Genomic DNA, 26,582 nt, shown 5'->3' with positions numbered 1-26,582 from the left:
AATCAAAAGACGAGGATATTAGCCATGTCGATCACAGATTGAATTAGAGAAGTAGGAATAATAGAGTAATGGAAAATAAAGTTTAACCATCCAATTAAAGCATCCCATTTATACTATAAACCCAAAAAGTGTACAAATTTAGTTAAATACAACTTCTCTGACATTAAAACCGAATTATGGGACAACTTTCATATGGACATTACCTACCGTGAGTAAATGATATAACTTAACTATAAATTGGTAGCTTTAAACTCGTTTCCTTTATTGTTGACTGCACTAACAAATACTCTTCACAAATCACAACAGAACACAGGCACAGAACAAGATAACCATACTAATCTTCTAGGGTAGAAGGTCAAGGAGAATAAACAAAGGAATACAAGGTAAATATAAAAGAAATTATAAAAGGCGTTTTCCAACATTTTAATCAAAGTGCAATTTTTCTCGAGCAGACAATTTAAACAAGTTATTAATTCACCGTTCCATTTTCAACCAAATTAAATGTACAATTCTTATAAAAAATGCAATGTACAAAATAAAATATTTATTTATACATACAGTTTTCTTTAAGTTATGCCTAATACCAATTCTTTCTCTTTAATATGCTATTTTCAAAAAAAAATACAACTCTTTTGAAGTAATTAATATAACTGCTTCCAAATTTTGACAACTCATTAAAACACACAAATATCCCTTTTATTTATTGAATGTATCAATGTTAAGTAGAAGAGGAATAACCTTCTAATGTGCAAGGTGAGCCTGCTCTGCTTCATGCCCTATAAAAACTCTTGTGCTATAAAACCTGGCTACTACATTTTTTAAAATCTTAATGTAAACGATTTCATTTTATTTCAATTTGAAGTATGGCCAATTAGTATCAAGATCTTACTCCTAAAGAAGAGAGCAGGTACCAGTTTTTGGAAAATGGTACTATTCTTGTAACACAAAATGGTGGTAAACCTGACCACCTATCCTTTTAGTATAGAAAGATTATACTCATTAATTATTAATTGATATTAATGTATTGCTGTTGAATGTTTCTGCAGCTTATATTTCTGTAACAATAACAATATACCAATACAGTAATAATGTATATACATTAAAAATACCCTCAGTATGTTAATTTTTAGACTAATTACAATTAAAATTTTCCAAGTTTTTTTGCAGGTCAACTTTTTGTACTAGTACTCAACTCTGTCTTCGACGTCCCGGAGCTTGAAATTTTAGCTGCGTAACCACTTATATTTTTTAAATCTACACCATTGAAATTAAGTTCAGGCATTTTATTTTCAGCCATACATTTTTTGGCATACTGTTTTGCATCAAAGTTATTTTGTGAGATGCGTCCTCGTCCTCCAAAATCTCTTCCACCACTAAATCCGCCTTTACTCCGAAAAGGTTGGTTTCGACCTGTTGAATTATTAAAACCATTGCAGTTTTTTTCGAAACTGTTACTAAATGACTGGAGAGCACCCCAACCACCATGTGGCATTGCAGCTCTGATTGTTCCTCCATATCCTCTTTGGTGAGAATTCCTGTGAGAAAAGAAACCTCCTTTGCCACCACGAAATACAGAATTCTGTGGTGCTCCTCTTTTACATCTTCCAAAGCCCATTGGTCCCTCTTCTTCAAAACGTCTTCTGTCTTCCATTCTTTTTACTCCAGATTTTACAGTGTTATTTGTTAAAGGTACTTTACCTTCAGTTAGTAGTTTCATTTGCTCGGCTAAACTTGAAAGCCTTTCTTCAAGTGCAAGCTGTGCTGAGCTTTTTTTTGGTGTGGTAATATCTTTAGATGATGTGTTTTTATTCTTAGAGTGGGTAGATTTAGAAGTAGCACTTTTTTCTTTTGAGGATTTTAGTTCTTTATTTTCTAAATGTTCACTTGCAGATTCCTAAAGAAAAATAACATAACATTATAAAATTATACCATAATATCAAGTTATAACAACAAAGATATTACATTCACCCTTGTTTTAACTTTTATATTAACTTAAAAAGTCATGAAGTTTTCTCTAGTAAAGAGAAGCAATACTTAAGTAAATAATAAGCTGGGCTGGTCTTAAGATATAATTTTGTGTTTATACATGTACATACAGTACATAAGTTATAGTAGGACTTGTTTAAGCATGTATTATTCAATAAATGTTGTCTGAAAAAGTCACACATAAAAGGTTACCACTGCCCGACAAAATGCATGCCATTGACATAATAAGTTAATTTATAAAATTATATAAAACTGGTACATTGCTTGGTTATAGAATTCTTGAAATTATTATGAAAAGATTCTTAGAACGAATTAAAAATTATAAACTAAACAACATTACTATTCATATAGTATATATGATATTTCATAGTAGGCCTATTTATGTAATAAAATTTATAAATAATTATAAATTGGTCGACTCCAGTAGTTGTTTCTGCCTCAGTCCCACTTGTAGAATCAATACTTCTTTTATTAAAAGAGAAAAGCAAAATGTATTTATTACTCATATTTTAAAAGGTTAAATGTATGCCAGGCTTTGGGTCATTGGGGAGGCTTCGCATTCGCCCCACAGTAGATAATAGATAACATCTTGGCTCAGAGAGTAATTCCTAAAGGACTGACTTTTACCATTTTCAAGTTTGATATAAAGGTAGTAGAGATGGTTTCATACCAAATTTCAACCCTTTAAGTTAACTCATTCAAAAGTTATCAAGTATACAGACAGACTCTCATGAAGAAAAAAATCTGGTGGGAGAGACTATGCAAAACGCTCAGTCTGTTAAATCTTAGAATGGCTTGTTTGAAATATATAAATACGTCAAAGGACACAATCATAGATTTCTTGTAACACTTCCTTAAACATTTTATATAAACAAGGAGACACAAACTTTCACTGCATCTGCAAAATAATAAAAAGTAAACAAAAACTCCATTGATCTTCAGGTGACAAAAGATACTCTCTCTGTTTTAAGGGCACTACCCTAGGAATATGCAAACACTAATTTAAATATAAACAAGTATATACCATGTAAAGCAGAAAGTTGCATACTATTGCACTGTTATCCAGTTATAAACCGTGTTATAAATTTCATTACAGTAGATTTTTGCAAAATTAGTTTAAAAACATAAAAATATTTGCACTAAACAGAGACACAAGAAAGTGACTTAACAGAAACTCTTGAACTAGACAAGAAATACATGAGACCAACGCTCCTTCAATACCATTTACCAGAAATTCCAGACAACAAAACAAAGTGAAAAAAAGCGTTTTACTATTTAGTTTGTTAAAAAATGACTGCAGGTTAAGCTAAAAGGTTCAGGATTTGTATGAAACCAACTTAACAAAATGACTTATTCTTTGTTTTAAAGTTTGTAATTGACAAAAGAAGGTTTGTATAGCAGGATTTTGTAAATTTATCATCGTTATTTGTTACAAAATGTATAACACAATGTTTTGAGGATTGAAACGTATAACGATGGTAAATGCCCGAAATCCTGTTATTCTCTCAAAATGACTTAGGTGTCATCACTTAAAAATGTTGTACAATAATTCTTCACAATGTAATTGGTTTATTAATTTATTTATTCTGTGTTTTTTTGTTGCAAACTTCGTTACCCATAAGACCAATTTAACCAATTATTTTATGATAGACAGAAATCAAGACTCCCAATAAACCGATGATTAACATTTTCAATAGCAGTATCACTCAAGTATTAACCCCCTAGATTAACTCGTTCAAAACTATCGTTCATACAGACAGAAACCATACTTCGTTCATCAGCAAAAGGTGGGAGAAGCTTCGTGAAAAGCTCAGCCAACAATAAAGGTTTTAATGAACTGTTACGATTTTTAATAATTACTGTTACTGTTTAAGTCAACTATCATTCCACGAGTTATAGCTAAGTAGAATTCTCTGCAACTGACAAATATCATGTGTCTTTTAACATGAACTACATTTTTTGTTATTACGTTTTAACAATATGCTCAACAAGTACCAGTATTGATATAAATTTAACAAGAAATCTTTTAGTTACATAAATAATAAAAAATGTTGATCATTTTAACCCTCCACATTTTAACGGATGGAAATAACAGAGATTGTCCAGCAGGTCGGATGGATCCGCATCATCACAGCTATGCAGGTCAGAAACTTCATTTTGATGTAAGTAGTCATTAGGTCGGATGGCTACGAGTGAGGCTCGCCCCTACTGTGGTGCTACAGCTTGGATAGTCACACTCAAAACACATTGTACTACGTCACTATTATTTCAAATATGAAATAAATTCCTTGCCTTCGAGACTAGTTCGTCAACCAGGAAATGTGCCAACTACGTAAATTAGTAGTTTACATTATTTCAGATTTTTTAAAGCTTTGTTCCTTTCATAACCCTTTGGGTGTTCGAAAAAATAAAACAACATTTTCTAAAAAGGTTCAGGGTTTTTAAAAATGTGACATACACAAAACTGTTCCGATCAAATTGGCCTTTTCGCAGTGTTTTGAAGAAAAAAATTATACTTTTATTTAATAAATCATGATATTTGCTTCAAACTAATCTATATAATTGTCTTAGTTCATCAAAGACCTTTTTAGAACAAATGGTTCAATCCAACATAAAAGTATATATATTTTTAATTTTACTTATTTAGTTGTTACTTTTTCGGTGTTATAAAACACATGTGATTTATTTTTTGTATTGAATGAAAGTATATCTATAATAGGTTCATATAGTTGTGAACAATTTTTAAAAATTCAAGTAATTCCAATTAAATATGGCCAACTTATAAATAAAATAAATAATTAAAAACCAATCAGATTAATATGATCTTTCTGCTGTGTTTTATTTTAAAATCTATAAATTTTAAACTGGTAGTAATTACTACTTGGATTAGTCTTGTGTAGTCATGTGTAAAACCAGGAATCGTTTGCAACAGTTACAATAGTTTCAGTTGCAGCTATACAACAGTTGCGAAGAACCTTTGCTCCGCAATTGCTACAAAAGAAAAAAGAATAGTTGCGTTTTAAAACTGCTCCACAAAAAGTTGAAGTTGAACTGAAAGTACTGTGTACTACTCACCGGTTCTAAAAGCCAACTTGGTGATAGTATCAACCTTAATGAACTTAACCTCTAAACTTTGAGATATTTTTAATGTTTTTTGTTGTTAGTTCAATGTTAGTGTGTATTTTATTTTAAAACAATAATGTTTATGCAAAATGGATGGCACGAATTTAATACATAAGGCTTTTTAAAAGATCTGAATAAATCAAACCTGATATACCAAATAACCATATTGACATTGTAAGGTGAAGTTATTATTTTTGTAAAAAAATCTGTTTACATTTATTTGCATAATTTATATCCAAATAGGATTATATATAATAAATACTATTTATAAATTAGGTATCACTTTTTTCACAATGTACTAGAGGGCTGCAGTAAATTAAGCGGCCGCCACCACAATCGAATCAGGGTACCAAACATATAAGAAATACCTAATAAAAAAAACTAATAATATTTATTTATAATTAATGTTAATAATGTAATTAGTTTTATTAAAAATTTAATAAAATTCTTACCTTGCTAGAATTCGTATCCTTTATTTCATTTCTTATTAGTGATTGCAACACATCCGACATTTTTTTTAACAACACTACTTTGGCAGGATCCATTTCAGCCTTACACTCACTCTGGCTTGTCTTGCCACTGTCCAACTGTGTCTTTGATAACTCCTGTGTTAGCTGACCAGTGCTCTCCTCCATTTCAGCTAATGTATTCATCATACTTATTTTTGATTGCAGTTGATCGTTTAAATTTTTCACGGCTACCTCTATTTCTTGTTGTTCTTTTGGAGATATCAATGTTTTAAACTGCTTTGATTTATAATATTGTTTGAGTTTTTTCCGTGTCGCTTCAGGATAGAAAAGCGCATCTTTAATAACCACTTTAACTTCAGGTGGTACTATTTTGAGTTCCGTCAGCTTTGCCATAACAAGTCTGTATTCTGTACATATCACTTGTTTCGGAATATTGCAGATCTCCTTTTCTGGATTTACATGAATCTTAATGTACTTTTCATTTGATGTATACTGAGTCTGATATGGCTTTATTTCACATTTTACTTCTTTAGTCTGTGTTTTGAAGTTTGGCTCATCTGCATGATTAGATCTTTCATTAAAGCTCATGAATTCTTCTGTTTCATACTTTGTATTTTCAATACGTTTGCAAGGTTTCTCGATTTGCTTTAAACGGGTTTTGCGGCCAAGAACTTCTATACAGCTTTCAGTCTGGTCATTGTTTTCCTAAAAAAAGAAAAACACACATTATTAGTGATTATAAACAAACATACAAGTATCATTTCAATACAAAGTTTATATTCCAATCTTATGAAACTTATAATGATGAAAACACTTTCTTGTGCCAATGGTGATAATAATGCTGAGTGCTCTGTGTGATTTTACGTTACTATAAAATAATTTCTGTATCGTTTCATGAATTGTAATTAATTGTTTGCCAGGATGCATGCAATCTAGCGGAGAAATTTAAAAACACTTTCAAGTAGTTTTTGTTGATCCCACTAGAATACAGTGGTTTGTAAAAGGAATTTTCAGTAATAATTTCTTGCTGATTCAATATGGGTTAACTGTTTAAGAACAGTAGAATAATAAAAAAGTAATCAGTTCATTTTAATTTTCTGCACACTCTTACTTTTCATATGTCAATAGGGTTTCCGGCAGGGTAAATCTACTACCTCTGGAGTACTTAATTTAATTGCTTTATCTTTGGACGCTTTAGAAAGAAAAGAGTCAGTTTCTGTTGTTTTGTGTGATCTTAGTAAGGCTTTTAATTGTGTTTGATTTAATATTCTATTAAATAATCTAAAATTATAAGATATTAAGGGTAGCTCTTTCAAAATAATTCAGTCTTGATCTATCCAGTAGGAGTCAATATATTTCAGAAAAAAATAAATGTTTATCTATAAAACCGTTGAGACAGGTGTACCTCAAGGCTCTGTTCTAGGACCCTTCTTTTTCTTAGTATATATAAATGATTTGCCTTAAAATTTAAATGTACATTAGATTTTTTATGCTGATGACACCACTTTAATGGCCCATCACAGCAATCTTAATTACTTAATCATATCACTGAACAAGCAGAAGAGCATGCTTTTTCTGGTTTTCTTCTAATAAATTATCTTCTGATCCTGAAAAAACACAATACCTAACTCTAAGCCTTAAGCAAGAAATAACATGGAACCTGTCAGGCTTCTGGGATTTCATATAGATTCTCAGTTACAATGGTTCCTGCACATTGAAACAGTTTGTAAAACAATATCAAGAGTAAGTGACCTACTATGGACATTGAAAAGCTTTGTAAGCTTGGAATATTAAAGAATGTCATATTTCAGTCTGTTTCAATCACATATACTGTATGGTATACTAGCATGGTATTCTCCACGTGTAAATGATATTTTTTATTACAGAAAAAGGCAGTGTGGGCAGTGTGTGATATTGCAGGAGTGGGTTCGCTTGCTCACTGTAATTCTACCTTGTTTCATGTTTTTAGGTTATACAGTATAAAGTACAGTAGTGCTTCATGTTTTTAGGTTAAACAGTATAAAGTACAGTAATTACATTTTAGTTTGTTATTTATTTGATGTATAAATGAGTAAAAGGATATGCTATAAACAACATTAATTATTTTATCAGAAATAACTCTGGTTTTATGTTAAGTACTACGAATTTCAAAACTCGTGTTACATTAACTTGCACAGAAATGGCACAAAGAAAAATAATGCGACCTTACAAAAATTGATGTTACTCAACTTAATAAATAAAGTAAACCTATAACTTTTGTTTCTTTAGATTAAGAATTGAATTTAACATAAAATATATATTTGTGTATCAAATATTTTTTTAGCTATATGGTTTTCAATCAACAAACTTGAAATTTTAACAATTTAATTAATTTTATATACAGTGTTTCGCAAGAGGTTGGTACAACTTCAGGACATTATAGTAGACACAAAAACATGCAAAAAGGTTTATAAGAACATATGTCCTATCTCGCTTCGTTTAGTGTCTATCTATACAAGACGGAAGCTCTGGTGTGAACTAACTCACAATGAATTTGTTAGGCTACTAAGGGACTTGATAGCAGCTGCTCAACTCCAACCACAAGAGGACAGCATAGCAGTACAAGAAACTCGGCAGGAGGACCAGTCAACAAGATCTGACACCTACACCCCCACTACCAGTGTTGAGCTCCAATCACCTGCTGCCCTCTCTGGGTGTGCAAAGAGTGTTGTGCAGTGTGAAAATGGTCATTCTGTTATCGAAAGTACTACCCAAGAAAATAGTGTCTAGGAGGAAAGTTTGTCTTTGCATGATTGCCCTAAAAATAATACTAATGTTCAACTATATGTAACACAACAAAAATCACTTATACAAAATTTAAACTCCAACAAATGTAACCTTAATGTTAATGACCCCAGTTTTTTAGAATAATAGACAACACAACTGTAAAAAAAAACATTTAAAAATCCTTCAACTCAATATACAAAGCATTAGAAATAAACTTTTAGAATTAGAACAATTTTGCAACATTGAAAATATTGATATTATTTGTATTTCTGAACACTGGTTGCTTTCTGATGAGGTAGATCTGTACACACCACAGGAATTTGTGTCAGCTAGCTTTTACTGTAGGAGTAATAAAAAAAATGGGGGTACAGGGATTTTTATCAGACCAAACATTAAATATAAAGTAGTACAGTTTGAAAAATTTAGCAGTGAAGTAGATTGTGAAATTTGCTGTATAAAATTGGTGGAACAAAATATTGTTATTGTTAGTTTGTACAGATCACCTCAAGGTAATATTGATAAATTTTTTCAAAAATTTGAACAGGCAATAAAACACGTTATCAAGTAATGATACAATGATAACTTTTTCAGGAGATTTTAATATTGAAATGGTTTTATTACGGGATCATAAAGCTATAACCTTTTCCAACTTACTTAAGTCACTAAATTTAAAATGTACTGTTCAGGTTTCCACACACCGTACATCTTGTATAGACAATATCTTAGTTAATTTTACAGAGAATTTGTATACAATTAAGTCTTTTCAAGGATGTTTTGCTGACCATAACTCTCATGTGCTAGAGGTTTATTCCAATAAATATCGCCATAAATCTTCAAATATTAATGCAGGCAATAAAACTTTTGTACGCAAGCAGTCAGAAAATGAAATTAATTTATTTATTGATCTTTTAAAAACTGAAAATTGGGAAATGGTTGATGACTTTAACTGTGATAAAATAACAGTAGAAGAACTATGCAACAACTTTTTAAAATGCTATATAAATCTTTGGCATTTCTGTTCTCCACCTATTAGTAAAAAAAAGTAAAGATAAAATTAAAGAAGTGCAATGGTACAACCAGAGTTTAGCACAAGAGAGAAATGATACGCTTAATTTATACAATATTTATAAAAGTTTAAGAAACAGTAGCTCAGAGGGTTGGGAATTAGCTTATAGGACCTACCGTCAATGTAAAGGAAATTATAGAAATAATTTAAAGCATGCCAAGAGACGAGCATGTGAAAGATATATAGAAAAAGCCCCTAATAAATGTAAAGCCGCCTGGGATATCATCAAGCAAGAAAGTAATTCCAGTACACAACACATAGTTACACTCGAACCAACAGAACTGAACAACTTTTTCCTAAATTCTGTCTCTGAACTTTCAAACAGCATCCCATCCACTAACGTTTTATCCTCTGACCTTCTAAGAAATAATCCCTCCTAACACTTTTAATTGGCAAACTGTTACTGTGGACCAGGTAGTAAATGTTATATCAAATTTCTCCAACTCCAAAAGTACGGATTTATATTGGATTTCAAATTTTTTAGTAAAAAAAAACTATCCATATTATCAAAGAACCATTAGCATTTATTCTTAGCAAATGTTTCGAGTTTGGTTACTTTCCTGAGTTGCTTAAAACCTCCAAAATTGTTCCAGTTTATAAGAAGGGCGATAGGCTATTGCCTCAAAATTATCGACCCATATCTATTGTTCCAATATTTTCTAAAATATTAGAGTCACTAATGCATAAACAGCTATCCCATTACTTTGAACGATTCAATCTTCTATCTGATTCCCAATTTGGTTTCCGGAAAGGTCGCTCAACTATAAAAGCGGTCATGGAAGTAGTAAATTACTCTCTTAATGCCTTTGAAAATAAAGAATCAGTAGCCCTTTCGATGATGGATTTAAGTAAAGCATTTGACTGTCCCCTTTAATATTATCATAGAGAAATTGAAATTTTATGGAGTTTTAGAAGAATCATCTAATCTAATTCGGTCTTACGTAACTAATAGAAAGCAATATGTTTCAATTGGGGGTAATAATGCTTCTGTAAAACCAGTGAAAATGGGTGTCCCCCAAGGCTTAGTACTTGGCCCCTTTTTCTTTACTATTATAATACATGATCTACCAAATAATTTGAATGTTAGTTCAGTAGTCTACGCAGACGACACTTCCCTTTTTGCAAGTAATAAAAACCTCCCTTATTTCCTCACTAAAATGAAACAAGCTGAAAATGAAGCTTTAAAATGGTTTTCCTCTAACAAATTGCTATGTAACCAAGAAAAAACTCAAAATATTATTCTTAGCTTATCCAATAACACTCAAGATGTCCTATCCGCAAAATACTCTGTATTCACATTGATTCTAAACTAAACTGGTCCCATCACATTAATAACTTATGCAGTAGGCTCTCGCGAGTAAGTTATCTTTTTTGGAAACTAAGAGATGTTGCTTCTATTGAATACTTGAGGACAGCATACTTTGGTTTATTTCAGTCTCATATTTCTTATGGATTAATACTTTTTGGTCATTCTTCTCACGTTAAAGATATTTTGATAATACAAAAGAGGGTTTTACGAACAATCTGTAGAGCTGAATTCTTAGAACATTGTAAACCACTTTTTATCAGTTAAAAATTCTCACAATTATAAACCTATACATCTTCCATCTATTATTACATGTAAAAACTAATCTGCGCTCATTCACACTTAGACAGGATTTGCATTCGTATAATACTACAAATCATGATAAGATTGATATATCCCAGCACAGGCTGGCCAAAACAGGTTCATCTCACATGGTGAACAGCATTGTTTTCTTTAATAAACTTAATGTAACAGCTTGGACTGCCTCAACTGGGGTGTTTAAGAGTAAGGTATTGCATTGGTTACAACAAAATCCATTTTATAATCTAGAGGATTTTATAAATCATGATGTGGATGTAGAATTTTAATTCTGAATAACTAAATAGTGCCAGAGTAGTAATTAAACTCATACATTGTAAAACCGCAATTGTAAAATTGTACTGTAAATTTTACGTGTCTAATTTTAAACATATTTTATCTATTATGTCTATTATTATTAATACATGACTATGCCTATTTCATTATATGTAAAATGTGATCAATGGCAATAAAAATTATGATTATGATTATATGAGTTTTTTATTTAAAAAAATCATATCTCGCAACCCGTTGAAGCAAATAACATGAAACTTGACGTTTATGTTGTTAATTAAAGGAACAATACAAAAATTTAAATACCTATTATCACCTTCCATTTCAAAATTCACACTTAACCCTTTGAGTGCCAAGACCATATATTGAGTTATGGAACTTTTTGCAACATATGTTATATTCAGGGGTATGTCTAAAAATGCCAGACCCGGAAATCCCAGTTGTGTAGCAACTTAGTAAAACATTTTTTTAACAGGATTATTTCCATAGAAACTTATCATGCTGTAGATCAAAATGCTTGGTTTTAATTGGGCTATACTTTTACTAGTAAATTTTCTTACAGTTTATTTCTTATATATATATATATATATATATATATATATATATTTTTAACACAAAACAAAAAAGTTTTCTTTTTTAACATTTTTTTAAAGTTTTATTGCAGTTTTTACAAATAAAAAAAAACATTTTTACTATGGAAAACACTTTCTTTTCTAAGGGAATATTACTAATAAAAAACGTGCAAAATTTCATAGTGTTATGTTCAAAACCGGGACAAAAAAAAATTTTTTTTTAGACCAAAACAGTTTGGAAAAAATACACACATAGCCTCATCATATACATTTGTGTGTGGTCTAAAAGAAAACTTATAAAATTTACTCACCACATACAGTATTTCTTATGCTCAAGAATGAAAGAATGAAATTTCAGTTCAAAATCTTCACTAAATGTTTATATACAATTATTTATATACACTATTCACAACAGTTTGTCTTCACTTCACTTGCATTTGTGCTTTGGGAAGCAGGTGCCATGACAGCCTTCCCCACAGTTTGTGCAAACTGTTCTAGACCTCTTCCTTCCTGTTTTGAAATCAGGCCCCCTCATTGTACATACAAAACAAGTCTTTTCTTTTTTTCCGGGCAATTTTTCTAATCCAATTTTTCTTTTGTCACCCTCTACATTTACAGTTTTACCTTGCTGTGCTACCCATTCATCAGAAATACTTTCAATGATTTGCACAGTATACTGGTATCTAGAAAGAGGTTTCCTGTTGTTTTGGACACAATTTTCCCTATATATAATGTAGGAATTTATTACCATTCTTGCAAAAAGATTAAAAACAACCTTTTTCCAATACTTAACTGTTCGTCTTTCGTCAAGGTAAGAATAGAGCATCATGTCGAATGTGTCTATCCCACCCATGTGCTTATTGTAATCTAGTATGATGGATGGTTTGTTTTCAACTGTTACCCTGCCATGCCTCCTTTTGGTATGTACAATATCTTTTATCTCAGCTTTTGAGGACAGCAAAACAACTGGTTTTTTTTGTGATGCTTGTTGTCTATAGGCCAGTGTCACTATGTTTCCTTGATGGTAGTACTTCTTCTGGCCAACTTGAAACTTTTCTTTGATTCCATCAGGCAAGCCTTTTTTATTCTTCCTTACTGTGCCAGTAAAAAAGGTTTTTTTTTTCCTCATACAATTTTTTGACCAGCGGAATACTAGAAAAAAAATTGTCTGTAAAAACATGAAACCCTTTCTGTAAATAATTACAAGCACGAAGAAGAGAAGTGACAACCGAATAGCCAAGACCATATTTTTTTACCTCATCAGATGGAGATGTGTTCTTCTTACCCTGATAGCAAAATAAGCTCATGCAGTAATTAGATACAGAGTCACACAACACCCATAACTTTATTCCCCACCTATGGTGGTGCTTATTGGGGAGGTATTGTGTGATTCCGGTTTGACTTTTCGTCCCAATTAGAGATTCGTCGACTGACAACTGTTCATGGGCTGTATAAAAGAATTTAAATAGCCTATTACAGTGCTCAATTAAGGGTTTGAACTTTTGAGTGGGGTCGTAACCTGGTTGGTTGGCTTTAGGTAGTTTTTCATTGTCAACAATGTGAAAGAAACTAAGCAAAATTTGAAATCTATTTCGTGTGAACATCTTACTAAACCATGGAGTTGCTTGTGAGTCACTAGTTGACCAATAAGAGGGGATAGTTGGTTTCCTAATCAGGCCCATATTTAAAACAGCAGCAATAAAAGCCTTCATTTCCAAAATGTTCACGGGGATCCAGCTGTGCCTACGACTACCAGGTGAGTCATTGTCTGCAAAAGACGAAATTGTCTGGTTAGCATACCTGTTGGTTTCAACCACAAACATAGTCAAAAGTGTTTCTGTAAAAAATAGTGTAAAATAGTCAATGGGCTTAGAGTCAACAGGTGGGCAATGTCTAGGTCCTGGAGATTCAACATAAGAAAAATCATGAGTGAAGTTACTGCGGCTCTCTTCGTTTATACTAAGCCAAATATCATTGTCTGTAGGCCCGTCGGCATCATCACCCGATTCAGAGGAACTGGATAACACACTCCTATCAATGATTCTACTTACGTTAGGTCTAGGCCTAACCTGTGTTCCTGACGTACTAGGCCTAGGTCTAGAAACATCAAAGTCACTCTCTGAGGATTGACCTCTATGTACATTTTTTTGTGGCTCATACAATGGATCAGCATCACTATCATCACTAAATAAATCACTAAGATCGTCTTCTGAGGTTAGTAAATTACCATCAGATACATCACCATCAAGTTCTCTGTCCACCTCACTTGATCTAAGGTTCTCAGGATCCATTATTCAGCCATTTTTTTTTTTTTAGATTCTCTTCTGGATTGGATTTTTTTTTCCAAACACCACAGAAAATTAAAGGCATATTATTGGAAATACAATTTATTACGTCGAAACATAAAAATACCGAAAAATATAAACAAAGGATCTTAAAATAATTGGTGGCGAAGATTCGTCACCATGGCATTTCTCGCATATACAACTGGTGGCGAAAAGTCGTCACCGTGGCATTTCTCGCATTTATCATTGGTGACGAAATTTCGTCACCGTGGCACTCAAAGGGTTAAATATCTCCTAACTGTTATTTCTACGTACATTTTCAAAAATAATTATTTATTTCAAATTTAATAACAAAACTAACGATACCGAATCTGTTTTAATTGGCTACGAAAAAAATTACATCAATTTTTGTAGAGATCAACTAGAAAACAGATGTTAATGATGCAAATACAATAAATAACAAACCATAAGGACTTGGACAAACAAATCTACTTTCCACATCTAAGAAAGCACACACACTCACCAACTAAAATTTACTTCTCAACTGATCGAAACAAATTTGGTATTGTTAGTTTTGTTATTAAATTTGAATTAATTATTCTTGCAATATTTACGTAGAAATAACAGTTATGGAAATGTTTAAGTTTGAAAACTTTTAAATAAACATTTTGAAATGGTAAGTGATAATAGGTATTTACATTTTTTTTTAATTATCGCTTTAATTAACTTAACATAAATATATTATTTGCTCCAACTCTTTGAAGCACTTACTAAAGTGAATAAAAATCAACCACTAAACGGATTAAAACAGTTTATATTTGAAAGCATAATCTATAACATCTTGAGAAAGTTACCAGAATATTCTGTGTAACTAAATAAACTTTGTGCTCTTTTGTACTAATAAATTAACATTGAAAATGGTCTAACCATTCCAAAAGTCTCTATTTACTAGTCAATTTTAGGATTAAAAATAACAAAATAAATTAGTTTTATAATTTCATTCATCAATAATAATATAAGTAAACAACCATATGTACCCAAAAGATTATTTGAAATAACAGTACTTAATGCTTCCAAAACAAAATAAAACCCTGCACAACTTGCTTATAATCTTACCTCCAGGTTAACTTTATTTTTCTTCTTCTTCTTTTCTTTAGTAAATTTGAAGTTTTCATCTTCATTGTTATCAGCATATTCTGTTGTCGTATATTCAGAATTCTCTAAACTTGTGGCTTGATCTTCGTATTTTCTTTTTTTAGACTTCTTTTTGTTTCCTGTAAAATGGATATCAATAATTGATCCAGCTGAAGCAATATATATCAAACACAATATTATTCTTCATTTTGAGAGCCACCCATACGTCTTATTTTGAGTGGACAATTGATTAGACAAATTACTTTTATTAAAATGAACTCAATTAAACTGGAACTAAGCAATATTCTTGAAGTATTTTTAATAATACGATAGGCACCATGAAATAATGCCAGAAGGTTTCAAACAAGAAAAGAGAGTTAAAATAGACACTACTAGGGTTATGGGCTGCAACCATGAACTATAACATGTTCTTAAGAAAGAGTGTTTAACAAATTGAAGCCCTACCCCATGTCGAGATATATATATATATATGTACAGCACTCAAAATCTCAACTTAGTTTATTAACATATTGTACTCATTTATAATTACAACATATAATCACTTTTATAAAAAAGTTTTATTATATTAAAAAAATTACATAACAACATCATCGACACTATCGGTGTGGACACATGTCACACTGACCAAATATTTGCAAAATAACATTGCTAAATAACACAATTTCTGTTGATGAAATGTTAATTTTTACCAACATAGTTACCAAATAATAATAGTAAGACATGTGAGAAAATAGCAGTAATCCGAGTTAGCTAATAGTAATGAAATATGTGAGAAACTTGTGGAAAGCTAGTCAACTAATCGGAACCGCTGACAAAAATCAGCTGTAACTTAAGTTATAAGCATGTGTTAACCTTATGTTAGTCATGCTATAATCGAAACATTGTTTGCTGCACATGGTCCTACAGATAGAAAAACAACAAAAATGTCATCTCTGGAAACAGGAACAAAAAATAATGCTATGCAATAAGCATCAACAACAAATTTAATTACACTGTGTTTAAAGTAATATTTTTTTAACATGAAGAAAGTATGAATTTTTAATATAAGCTATCTTAAAATACTGATAAAACATTTTTAATTTGCATTGTAAAATGTATTTAAAACATATTTTCATTCAGTACTGACAAACAAAACATTAAATCTTGAACTGGCAGTTGTTTTTTTCTAACCCGCAAGATGTTAGGATGATTTGCAGGTTTTAATCCTCCAAGTGCTGATTAAATTGTTCCCAGTCCTGAGCCGTTGTGCCACCTCATGCATACTTGCAGATGCTTTTCTATACTACACACACATTATTCTTTAAATAGAGCTTGCTTCTGTATATATTTTTTTCAGGAAATTAAGGAAAATAATATCAAACAAAAATCACTTACCTTTATGTAATATCTGTGTATTGGCTGTTTTTATAAAATGTACACACTTTTGTATTTTTAGATTTTTTACTAGTGCTTGAGTACATCACATACTAATAAATCAAAATTAAATACAAAATATTTCCTATTAATTTGAGATTACAGTCATATACAACACTTGACCATTATTTCAAAGAATATATGTAATAAATCTCATGATATAAAAGACAGACTGACAAAAGATGCTCAACTGACATAGTGGTTACAGCTATCTATATACAATTGAATGTGTTATATTTCAATAGAGAATTCAATTTCCGAACAGTACTATACAAAATATATCTTGATATGGTATGAATTAATAAATTGACAATGGGATTAGTGAATTGATGTTATAATCGTCCTGATCAAGACAGTTAACACTTGGAGGATTAAATAAAATGGGTAAAAAATTTAAGTGTATTATAACCTATGTATAATTGGTATACAAAAAGTACTAGAGGGCCAGGAGCATAGGCGTAGCGTGACCTAATAATTTGGGGGGGCACGGGGTCTCCGGGGGGGGGGATGGTCCCGTGGAAACTTTTTTGAAAACTACCACTTAAGAACTAAAGTAAAGTATATGTGTATTTTTGTTAAACATTGGTTTTAATAAATTTTTACTATATTGATGGATTGTAAAAAGACTCAATTTCAAATTATACAAGTTTATTCTATTCTAGACATAACTGCAAGGACATTTATAACACAAAAACAAATTTGTGTACAAGACAAAGTTTTAAGGTGAACAGAACTACAGTAATGGTTTTCAACGAACCAATTTTCGTTACTTCTAATGAAGCATTAGCCTCCTATCGGCTAGATTTGAAAATCTGTCAACTAACAGATCTAGTTTTTTATCTTTCATGTATTCAGACGTCAATTCTTGCTCAATAGACATCAGGGCAAGCCCACTTAAGCGGTCTTCTGTCATGGTGCTTCGAAGAAATGTCTTTAGCCTTCGTAGTGTAGAAAACGATCTTTCTGCGCTTGCTGTTGTGATAGGCCACGAAAGTGATATTTCTAGTAGCTGCCAAACATCTGGTGCACTGGCTTGAAGATCATTCTCAGTAAAAAAATCAGCCAACTTTTGGAACGTTATTCTTATGGTTGCTTTGTCTGTTATGACAAAATTGTTCTTTGCATAACAGTGAAAAAACTTAAGATGTACAGAGAAACTTAAAGACAAATTATAAAACTTTTGGATTGCCATAACAGCGTTGTTGTCAATTTCGGTCCAATTAAATAGTAACTGGGCAATGCAGTTGATTTTATCATAATCGTTCTTGGAAAAACGAGATTGCAGGTTTACAATTACTGTGTCTAAAGCAGCAAAGTAAATGCCAGTCTTGAACATCTGTTCAGGTTCAGGTTCAGGTGATTGATGAAATGCAGCATCTGAAGAGCTACTACTAGCTTCAAGTTTTTTCGGAATCTTCCGTTTGCGTGGTAGTGAAGGCCTTTCAACTGACAAACCTTTCATACCATATTTGTTACACTGTTCTTCTGACTCATTCCACATCTGAATAAAGCCATCATCATTTCTGTCCAGTTTTAAACAGTCAATGACTGATTCAACTTTTGCAAAAACCTTAGAAATGTCAAGAGATTCACTCTGCAGTTCTTTGGAGAGTATATCAGTCTGACTCAAAACGCTGTGCAATAGTTTTAAACTGAATACAAATTCAAATATGCTGATTTTTTTGGCTAGACCATCAGCTTCGGCTGGAATTTTACGATTTGATACATCGTTTGCAATAACTTCCAAAGTTTCGTACACTTCAGGGAGCTGCTCTAGAATTACATGGATTGCTTTGTGTCGAACTGTCCATCTAGTTCGAGACAAGCTCACCAGTCTTTTCATTTTTGTTTCTCCGCTTTGCTTACATATTGATTCAAATATTGAAAACCTGTTAGCTGATGCATTAATTAAGTTATACAGGTGATTTACTATGGATAAGCAATTCCGAAGCTGTCTTATTTCTTCACAAAATCTCTGAACAGCCAGATCAAGCAAGTGGGCATGGCAGTGTGTGTACAAAGCTTTAGGCTCTTCTTCTTGGAACCTTGAGGCAACACCTTTGAATTTGCCGCTCATGTTACTAGCTCCATCATATGCCTGGCCGTGCATTTTATTTAAGCTTATACCCAACTGCTGCAGATACTGTTTAATAGTGTGATGTAAATTTTCACCAGTAGTGTCTGACACATAAACGAAGCCCAAAAACCTTTCATTGATTTTAATGTGTCCATCTATTTTAGTAATGTATCGAATGCAAATGCTAAGCTGTTCACGGGTTGAAATATCCGTAGTTTCATCACAAATAATTGAGTAGGCCAAAGCCTCACTCACCTCTTGGACAATTTGTTGAAGCATTTAACTTTTTATGCAATCTATTATCTCATTTTGTACCTGGGCACTTTTGTATGAATGGACTGGGGATTTCATTAATGTTTGGATTCCTTCCTCCATTTGAGTAGATCTCAGTTGTAGCAGTTCTATAAAGTTCCCCCTGTTAAATGAAGCAGTACTCTCATCATGTCCTCTTAAGGCAAGATTCTGTTTTCCAAGGAATAGGATGTTTTCAATTATGAATTTTAAATACCTCCTATTCATCTCAACCATTTTAGTATGTGCCGAGGACAACGAATCTGCTACCGTGCTTCCTGCTTTTCTATACTCATTGAGAAACTGTTTAGATTTTTGATGCATTTCACTATTCTCATGTTTCCTGAATTTTTCCAAAGCTTTCTTCCAATTGTTCATGCCCAGTTTAGTGAATGACTCCTCCCCGCGACCAGACTTATGTTGACAAAATAGTCGGCATGGGTAACAAAATGCAGCGTCTTTAATGGGGCTATATTCGACCCAATTAAATTCACTGTACCAGGATTCTTTGAACTGCCTCGATTTGGATTGAATCTTGCTTACCTTAAAACAATCAACAGGCTGAAATGCCCCTTTTGCAATATCTGCACTTTGTACTCCCAATGAAGGATCTCTACTTTCGCCCTGGAATGTAGCATCACGGTCTGGGCGTAAACAAGATGGCGATTCATCACCATCGCTACCTCCAGTGCTACTTCCCGCTAAATGTCTATCTTCATTTACACTTTCACTTGAATTTCCAAGTTTTTTAAAGAATGTTAGTACAGAGGACTGTTTCTTAGACATGATAACAAACGAACATCCGCAAAAATTACACAAACAATAGCAGCTCAGCTAGTAACAATAAGCTTATTGAACGAATAAAACGTGGCGACCACCTACACAACACAACACACGCGCACTGAGCTGGTATGATATCCCTCCGCCAGGCGTCGTCAATGCTCGGAGGCCCTCGGCCGGCGTCGGCTGGGCTCGGGTGCATTCGATCGGCTGCTCCAGCTCGGGCGCAACCGGCCAGAGTCGGCTCACCGGCACTTGTAAATTTAGTTGTAACACGCGCATACTTTACACACACAGAATCAAATTAGATGCATACAGAAAAATAGACTAACGGGGGATCTATATTAGTTATTCATTCGTAACTTTTAGTGTATACATATACGTAATTTAAAGATAATTTATATTATTTTTTTCTTTTTTTGCATAATGTTGGGGGGGGGCACGTGCCCCCCCGTGCCCCCCCGGCCCGACGCCACTGGCCAGGAGTATAAGCGGCCAATACCACAATCTAATTGGGGTACCAAATTATCGATAAACACCTAAACTATTGAATAGAAAAACATTCTAATTATAGTTATTTACAATTAATTATTGCCAGGTCTTTGTAATATATTGCATAACAATATTGTTCGAAATTAATTAAAACAAAGTAAAAATCATTTGTGTGGTATTTGAGTACTGACCACAAATACAATGGTGATGTACATGTGTTCATGTATGCCATAAACTGCCAGACTTGTTTATCCTTCAAAATAGTAAAAAGTACCTAAATGTAACACTGTATTGTTTGTTCCATAACTCTATAATTACACATTGCCTAGATAGTTTTTATTCATCATTAAATCGTTACTTTTGTAGATATAAAAACGGTTGATCTATAGGATACTTTAATTTGTAATACAAATGCAAATTCAAAGTATTTATTGTACATTGACATTTGAATAATTACATAAGTAATAAAGACAGGTGCATGGTCAAGTTTAAAAAAATGTTCACTAAAATACCAGCGATGCAGTATGTACTGCATGTATTGTCTATATTGTATTACGTCTATAAAGAATAATAAATCATCCTTATTTTACATAGACTGAAGTGATAATATGGTATAATAATGAATAACTGCATTGGGTTGGGATTTTAAAAATGATTACTTATATTATTTGAAAAATCTTTCTGCATTTCATTGACACTGTAATAAGCCTTTTCTAGAGGAGGGTTTTGATACTATTTTGAAAATTATTATTTTTAAACTCTTTTAGTGATAAAGGTAAACAATAATCTAACCGAATTCCCATATATAGTGGACTTTTTCCAAATAAAGAAGTTTTATGAATTGGAAAGACAAGAAGAGTTTTGTGTCTAGTGTTATGATTATACTGATTTTTGTATTAGTCAAAGGTGTTTGGATTTTTATGGACTAAATTCAACAATTCAAAAATATATAAACCTGGTAGTGTGAGTATTTTAGATTTTATTAAATAACAGTTGACAGCTCTCTCTAAAGTTTGCACCAACCATTGCTCTTAGAATAGCTTTTTGGGCTATGAATACTTTTTCAAAATCAGGAGATGAACCCCAGAGTACAATACTGTATTTCAGAATAACCAAACATAAGCATATTATACAATTTTACAAGTAGAAATAGATACTCAAATAGATCTGCTAATATTTACATTACAAAGCGAAAAGAGCTTAGTTTTTTTACTAGATAGGCCTAATTTCATGAAATTTTTCAGTTTAAATTTTTATTAATTTTCAGTTCTAAAAATGTATGTGAATCGACTAGGTTTAATCTGCTACATTTCAAGACACTGTTATGGTTATTTTTTGTTTTAAAATGCATTACATTTGTTTTAATTTGATTTAATAGTCTAGCAGAATTAAACCATTCATCAAGTTGATTTAGAGTTCTTACGATTGATTCCTCTATACTCGTTGTGTTGTTTTCTCGAAATCGTCAGCAAATAAGATCAAATTAGTATTTAGAAAGTCAATTGTTAAATTATTAATGTAGACTACAAAAAGTATTGGACGTATTGAACCCTGTGGAACACCATAAGCTGTGTTTTCCCAATTACATGTAATTTTAACTTAGTTATCATTCATGACAGTTCTTTGTTTTCTGTCTTTCAAATATGATTCTAAATATTTTAATTAAAACCTACAACATAATTTGGTTTCAGTAGTTTAGAAATCATGAGTATTGATCATTTGATTGTGGTGGTGGCCACTTATAGTACTGCACCTATACTATCAGAGATTAATATAATGTGTAATAAATCCTTAGAATAAATATTTTAAATTTTCTGTGTAATTCAAAGTTATAAAAATAAGTGATGAAAAATAAAATGGAGGTGGAGGTAACCTAAAAAAATAAGTATGTGAATCAATTTAAAATTTCAAGATAGTATAATGTATTAAATTTATTCTAGTTGTATAAAATGTATACTTTTATACTTTTTTGGAAAAAAAATGACATAATACATAAACAGGAAATATTTATTGAAAAATAATGACATTTTGGTACTTTGGAATTATACCGACCACACCCAGACTTGAATCGTTATTTGACATTTTGCTTCTACTGATTACTAGATTAGCGTAGAACAATATTTCGTCAATATAAAACAGGAATTGTCTTATTGCAAACCCCTCCCCATCCTCAGATAGCGGTCTAGTAGATAACGTGATTACAGAGTCTCGCCGCCCGTTCAGCTGGTGCGTCGTTTTGTTGTACTTCCTTTTACCCCTACATTTCTCCAAACACAAAAATTCAACAAAAACAAACATTACCAAACAAAAACTAAACTCTTTATTGAAAAAAAACACTCAAAACTTGTTTTTATTCTTGATCACACTCCGCCATTCAAAATGCGAGTGCCTCTGAAGGTGCTGCCGAAGCCCGCGCTGATGTCAACGAAAGAAAAACATCACTCGAGATAGTAAATATCAGTAAAATATCAAATTCTAGAGGGGCTGATCAGAAATATAAATTGAATTGTAATTGAAAGGCAATTATGTACCGTGCAAAAAACTTAAATAATCATGTGGTGCCGCGCGGCCTGCCGTAATCGGGATTCTCGAGAAAGATAAGATAACAGCAACAACAATACCGATCACAATACCTGGAAAAGCTTGTAATTTTGTAATTAAAGAGTTGTTTATTCGTTCTATCATGTTCGTTTCTATAAATTTATATTTTTGTGTTTTTCATACTGGTGTGGTCGGTATAATCCCAAAGTACCGATATTTTTACTATGGAAACAAATTTTAACATATAACACATATTTAACATAGCATAAAACACATTCATTTCTTGTTATCACAATACACTGTTGAGCACTAAATAACTACCGGTACATAAATACAGGTAAATTAATAAACACAATATATTTATCACAAAAATAAAATAATACATTGCAGCAAATAAAATGGCACTAATTATATCGCTAGGATAAATGAACTGAACCGCAACTGCCACTGACAGCATAAACTTTTTGATTTACATACCATTCATTGGGTATGTAATGAACAGCTGTAACGTGATCCCTTTATTTATTACTTTATGTTTATATAATAGTTATGTTTTGGGGGTGGAATATATCTTACTGAAATGTGATAATCAGAGCCCCCTCATTGCTAAACTAATCTGCTAAACTTATTGCTGCAATGAGTTGGTCATACATTAAACTTGGAGTAAGCTAGATGATAAGTTATGATAAACCACATTTAATCACCTAACCCATTGCGGGTGTAAGATGTGCGCTACACGTCCGACCGTTCAGTGGACCAAATGCCAAAAGACATGAGCTACACATACTCTGTTTGCCGTTTAGAAATTACTTTATTATTTTATTTCAGTACTTATCTAAATAAATAAATGCATATAGATACATAAAAATATATAATGGGTTAAAATAGAGCATTTAAAATTACCGCAAGTAAACTATGGGGTAGAGTACGATAAGCGGACGCTGTTTTTTTATATCGAAATTATCATTTTTTATAATAGAAAACTAAACAAAATAGGCCTAACACTAAAAAATGATTTAACTTGTCTTTCTCAGTTTCAAGAGATTTCCTTTGTTAGGTTTTTGTTATTATTTAAATGACATTTTTCCTGTCACCTGTCATAATTTTATCATTGGTTATGGTTCCTTATTATTTATGACATTACAAAATCGTTTAAACTATTTTTATTAATTTGAAACATGTGACTTTAATTTAGTATTTTAGATGTGTTGGTTGATAGTTCTGTTACTCAATATATAAAGCATCGATGACTGTAATAAGCAATATAAAAACCAGGTCCACTTATCATACTCTGCCCAAACTATGTACTCCCCTCAGCGGGGTGGCCAGCTGCCTATAGCTGTAAACAACTCCGGCCACGAAGGTTTTTCGTCACCTGCAATGGGTTAATGATCGACTCCTGAAGTCTATGTATGTAGGTATAGTCTTGTCAATAGAAGATCCATTGGATCGTGGGATCCATGAGTATTAAAATATAATTTAAATCAAATATTATTATAAATTGAACATAGCTTAGTTTCCTTCAACATTTATATATTGAACAAGAAATTCATGTCTTAATATTGTGGTTAATGCAACCATTATTTGGTGTTTGTATACATAATTAAAGCTACTAAATGAGATCCAGATAGTGAAGACAATATTAGAAATAACTTATAATCAACTACTGGGTACAAATGCTAGGAAGATTCAAGCTTACAAAACTTATGTGTTTGTGACCTTACCGTCTTTTTCGCATGGACTTGTTGCCTCCTGATTTTTAACTGCTACTAAGCACGCTGACATAAGTCCACACAATATCAATAATAATTTATTAATGAATGTTTTGAGTCCACGTGACGTGACTCAATTACAATACAATTGAGGTTAAAAGAAGAAAGTAATGGTTATGTTTACAATATACAACTCTTCGTCTGTAGCAGAAGTAGACAGAGCATAGTAGTAGAAACCAGAAATTGGTAGAACTCATAGAGTAAAATATAGAAAATAAGTTGAATTAGAAATCACAAATCAGGAAGAGTCGAGATGAATTGAAAAGAAACATTGAGGAAGAAATTAAAGGTAATTTGTAAGCCCAATATACTTAATGAATATTTTTATATTTGATTTAATTAAACTATAAAAGATCTAAATAGACACTATAGTCTAGTTTTTTTTTCTTTCAGCAGTATTTTATTGAGAATTCGACTCCTTTTGACTTCCAAATTGGAAATGTGCGAACAAGATACTTATATAAGGAATGTAATTAATATTAAAGGAATAGCACCCCAAAGACAATTGATGCTAGTACTGAATCTTATGATAATTAGTTTAACATTTTCTTTACACAATCTATTTTCTTTTTTCCAGGTAAATGTTCTGTACACGAATAAAATACGAAGAAATGCATAGCAATTCTTGGTCTGAAGTAGGTTATTATTGTAAAATGCGTTATCACCAGGTAGAGATTTGTTTAAACTGTACAAAGCTGATTTCTCAGTTGTTATTTTAAATTCACTACTAAGGCTAAAAACTCATTAAAGCTTCGTCAAGTATATTTTCACAAATTTACTATGATTTATCACTATAGTATACACCACTAAATCATCTACAAACTCAAGTTAGAGACGGTCTTTGGATCTGAGTTAGAGATTGCGCAGGTTCAAATCCTGTCTGTGACCGTTGCACTTTTTATCAGTACCATTGACCTTGTACTGTATCGTCTATACCACTTATTCGGTTTGATAGATCTTCACACAGGCCAGTGGACCATGAGGACGGAGAAAATAAGTCTTAAAAGGGATCGGTCTCTACTTAAAAAGGTAAACACCACTAGGGTTGAAAATTGTTGAAAGTAAAAGATTGTATAAAACATAGAATTGAAATGAGTGCAGAGCCCTGGGGAATTCCTTTCCAACAACCCCTTGGAGATGCAATGGGTTGTTATATATTACCTGAATAGTTATTCCAGTAAACAATAATGTAACAAAACGAACGATTTAGGAGGGATTCTAATATGAAGCAACATTTTTGCTTGTATGTTCAAATTTACATTACCATAGGCCCCCACTGAAAATAGGGGTATATGCAGATAAGAATTGCTGTCAAAAACTTTGATTCAAGAAAAGAGGTTCGTATATTTGTTGTTAATAGTGATAAATTATCCAAAACGGGGTTTACCTTTCCGGAACCCAAATTGAGTTTAAAACACATTATTTTCCTGAAGACACCACTGTAGTCTTTTTTTAAGCATTTTCAAATCCCTTTCCAATTTAATGACTACATTGAAAAATCACAATCACCAATATTTATTATGCGAGGCCCTTTCGATGGTAAGGCTGTTTTGGTCAGATATGTCACAAAACCTTTTTAATACTCGATGATTAGCTAGGGAATACAATTAATTATTCCCAGCTTTACAAAGTCTAACTATATGGATTTTCTTTCGTCAGGAGATTGCGGTTTAGTTTTTGATTATAGTCTGGACCCACTAGACTATGTTTACGTTTTAGCTCTTTTGATATTGTTATTATATCTGCTGTATAAGTATACTCTAAAATGGAAAGGACAGCATTTTCAGTTTCCATTTCTACATTGTTATAATTAGAGGTTATTGGAGTTTGGGTGCTGGCTAAACCTGACTGATCGTCAGGTTTCAGCCATACTCTGACCGGCTTTATCAAACATTA

At 32.0% G+C, this 26,582-nt stretch overlaps 1 protein-coding gene across 1 annotated transcript; it reads right to left on the bottom strand.

Annotated features, from left to right (window-relative positions):
* Positions 1-402: 402 nt before the first annotated feature.
* LOC124372155 lies at positions 403-24,773 on the bottom strand. Its single transcript, XM_046830522.1, has 4 exons — positions 24,639-24,773; positions 15,282-15,439; positions 5,562-6,284; positions 403-1,894 (listed from the first exon to the last, which is right to left on the bottom strand). Exons 1-4 carry the CDS (start codon positions 24,697-24,699, stop codon positions 1,169-1,171), a joined length of 1,668 nt encoding a protein of 555 aa, XP_046686478.1. The 5' UTR covers positions 24,700-24,773; the 3' UTR covers positions 403-1,168.
* Between the last annotated feature and the right edge of the window lie 1,809 nt (positions 24,774-26,582).

The sequence above is a fragment of the Homalodisca vitripennis genome, unplaced genomic scaffold, assembly GCF_021130785.1.
Source record: "Homalodisca vitripennis isolate AUS2020 unplaced genomic scaffold, UT_GWSS_2.1 ScUCBcl_2650;HRSCAF=7628, whole genome shotgun sequence".
In the NCBI taxonomy this organism is placed as follows: Eukaryota; Metazoa; Arthropoda; class Insecta; order Hemiptera; family Cicadellidae; genus Homalodisca; species Homalodisca vitripennis.
This window is presented reverse-complemented; position numbering and strand designations above follow the sequence as displayed.

Coding starts and splice junctions, on each gene's coding strand:
- LOC124372155 (XM_046830522.1), bottom strand. CDS start 24,699: ATGTCAGCGTGCTTAGTAGCAGTTAAAAATCAGGAGGCAACAAGTCCA. Junction 15,440..24,638: donor AAGTCCATGCGAAAAAGACG/GTAAGGTCACAA, acceptor TCCATTTTACAG/GAAACAAAAAGAAGTCTAAA. Junction 1,895..5,561: donor AGGATACGAATTCTAGCAAG/GTAAGAATTTTA, acceptor ATTTTTCTTTAG/GAATCTGCAAGTGAACATTT.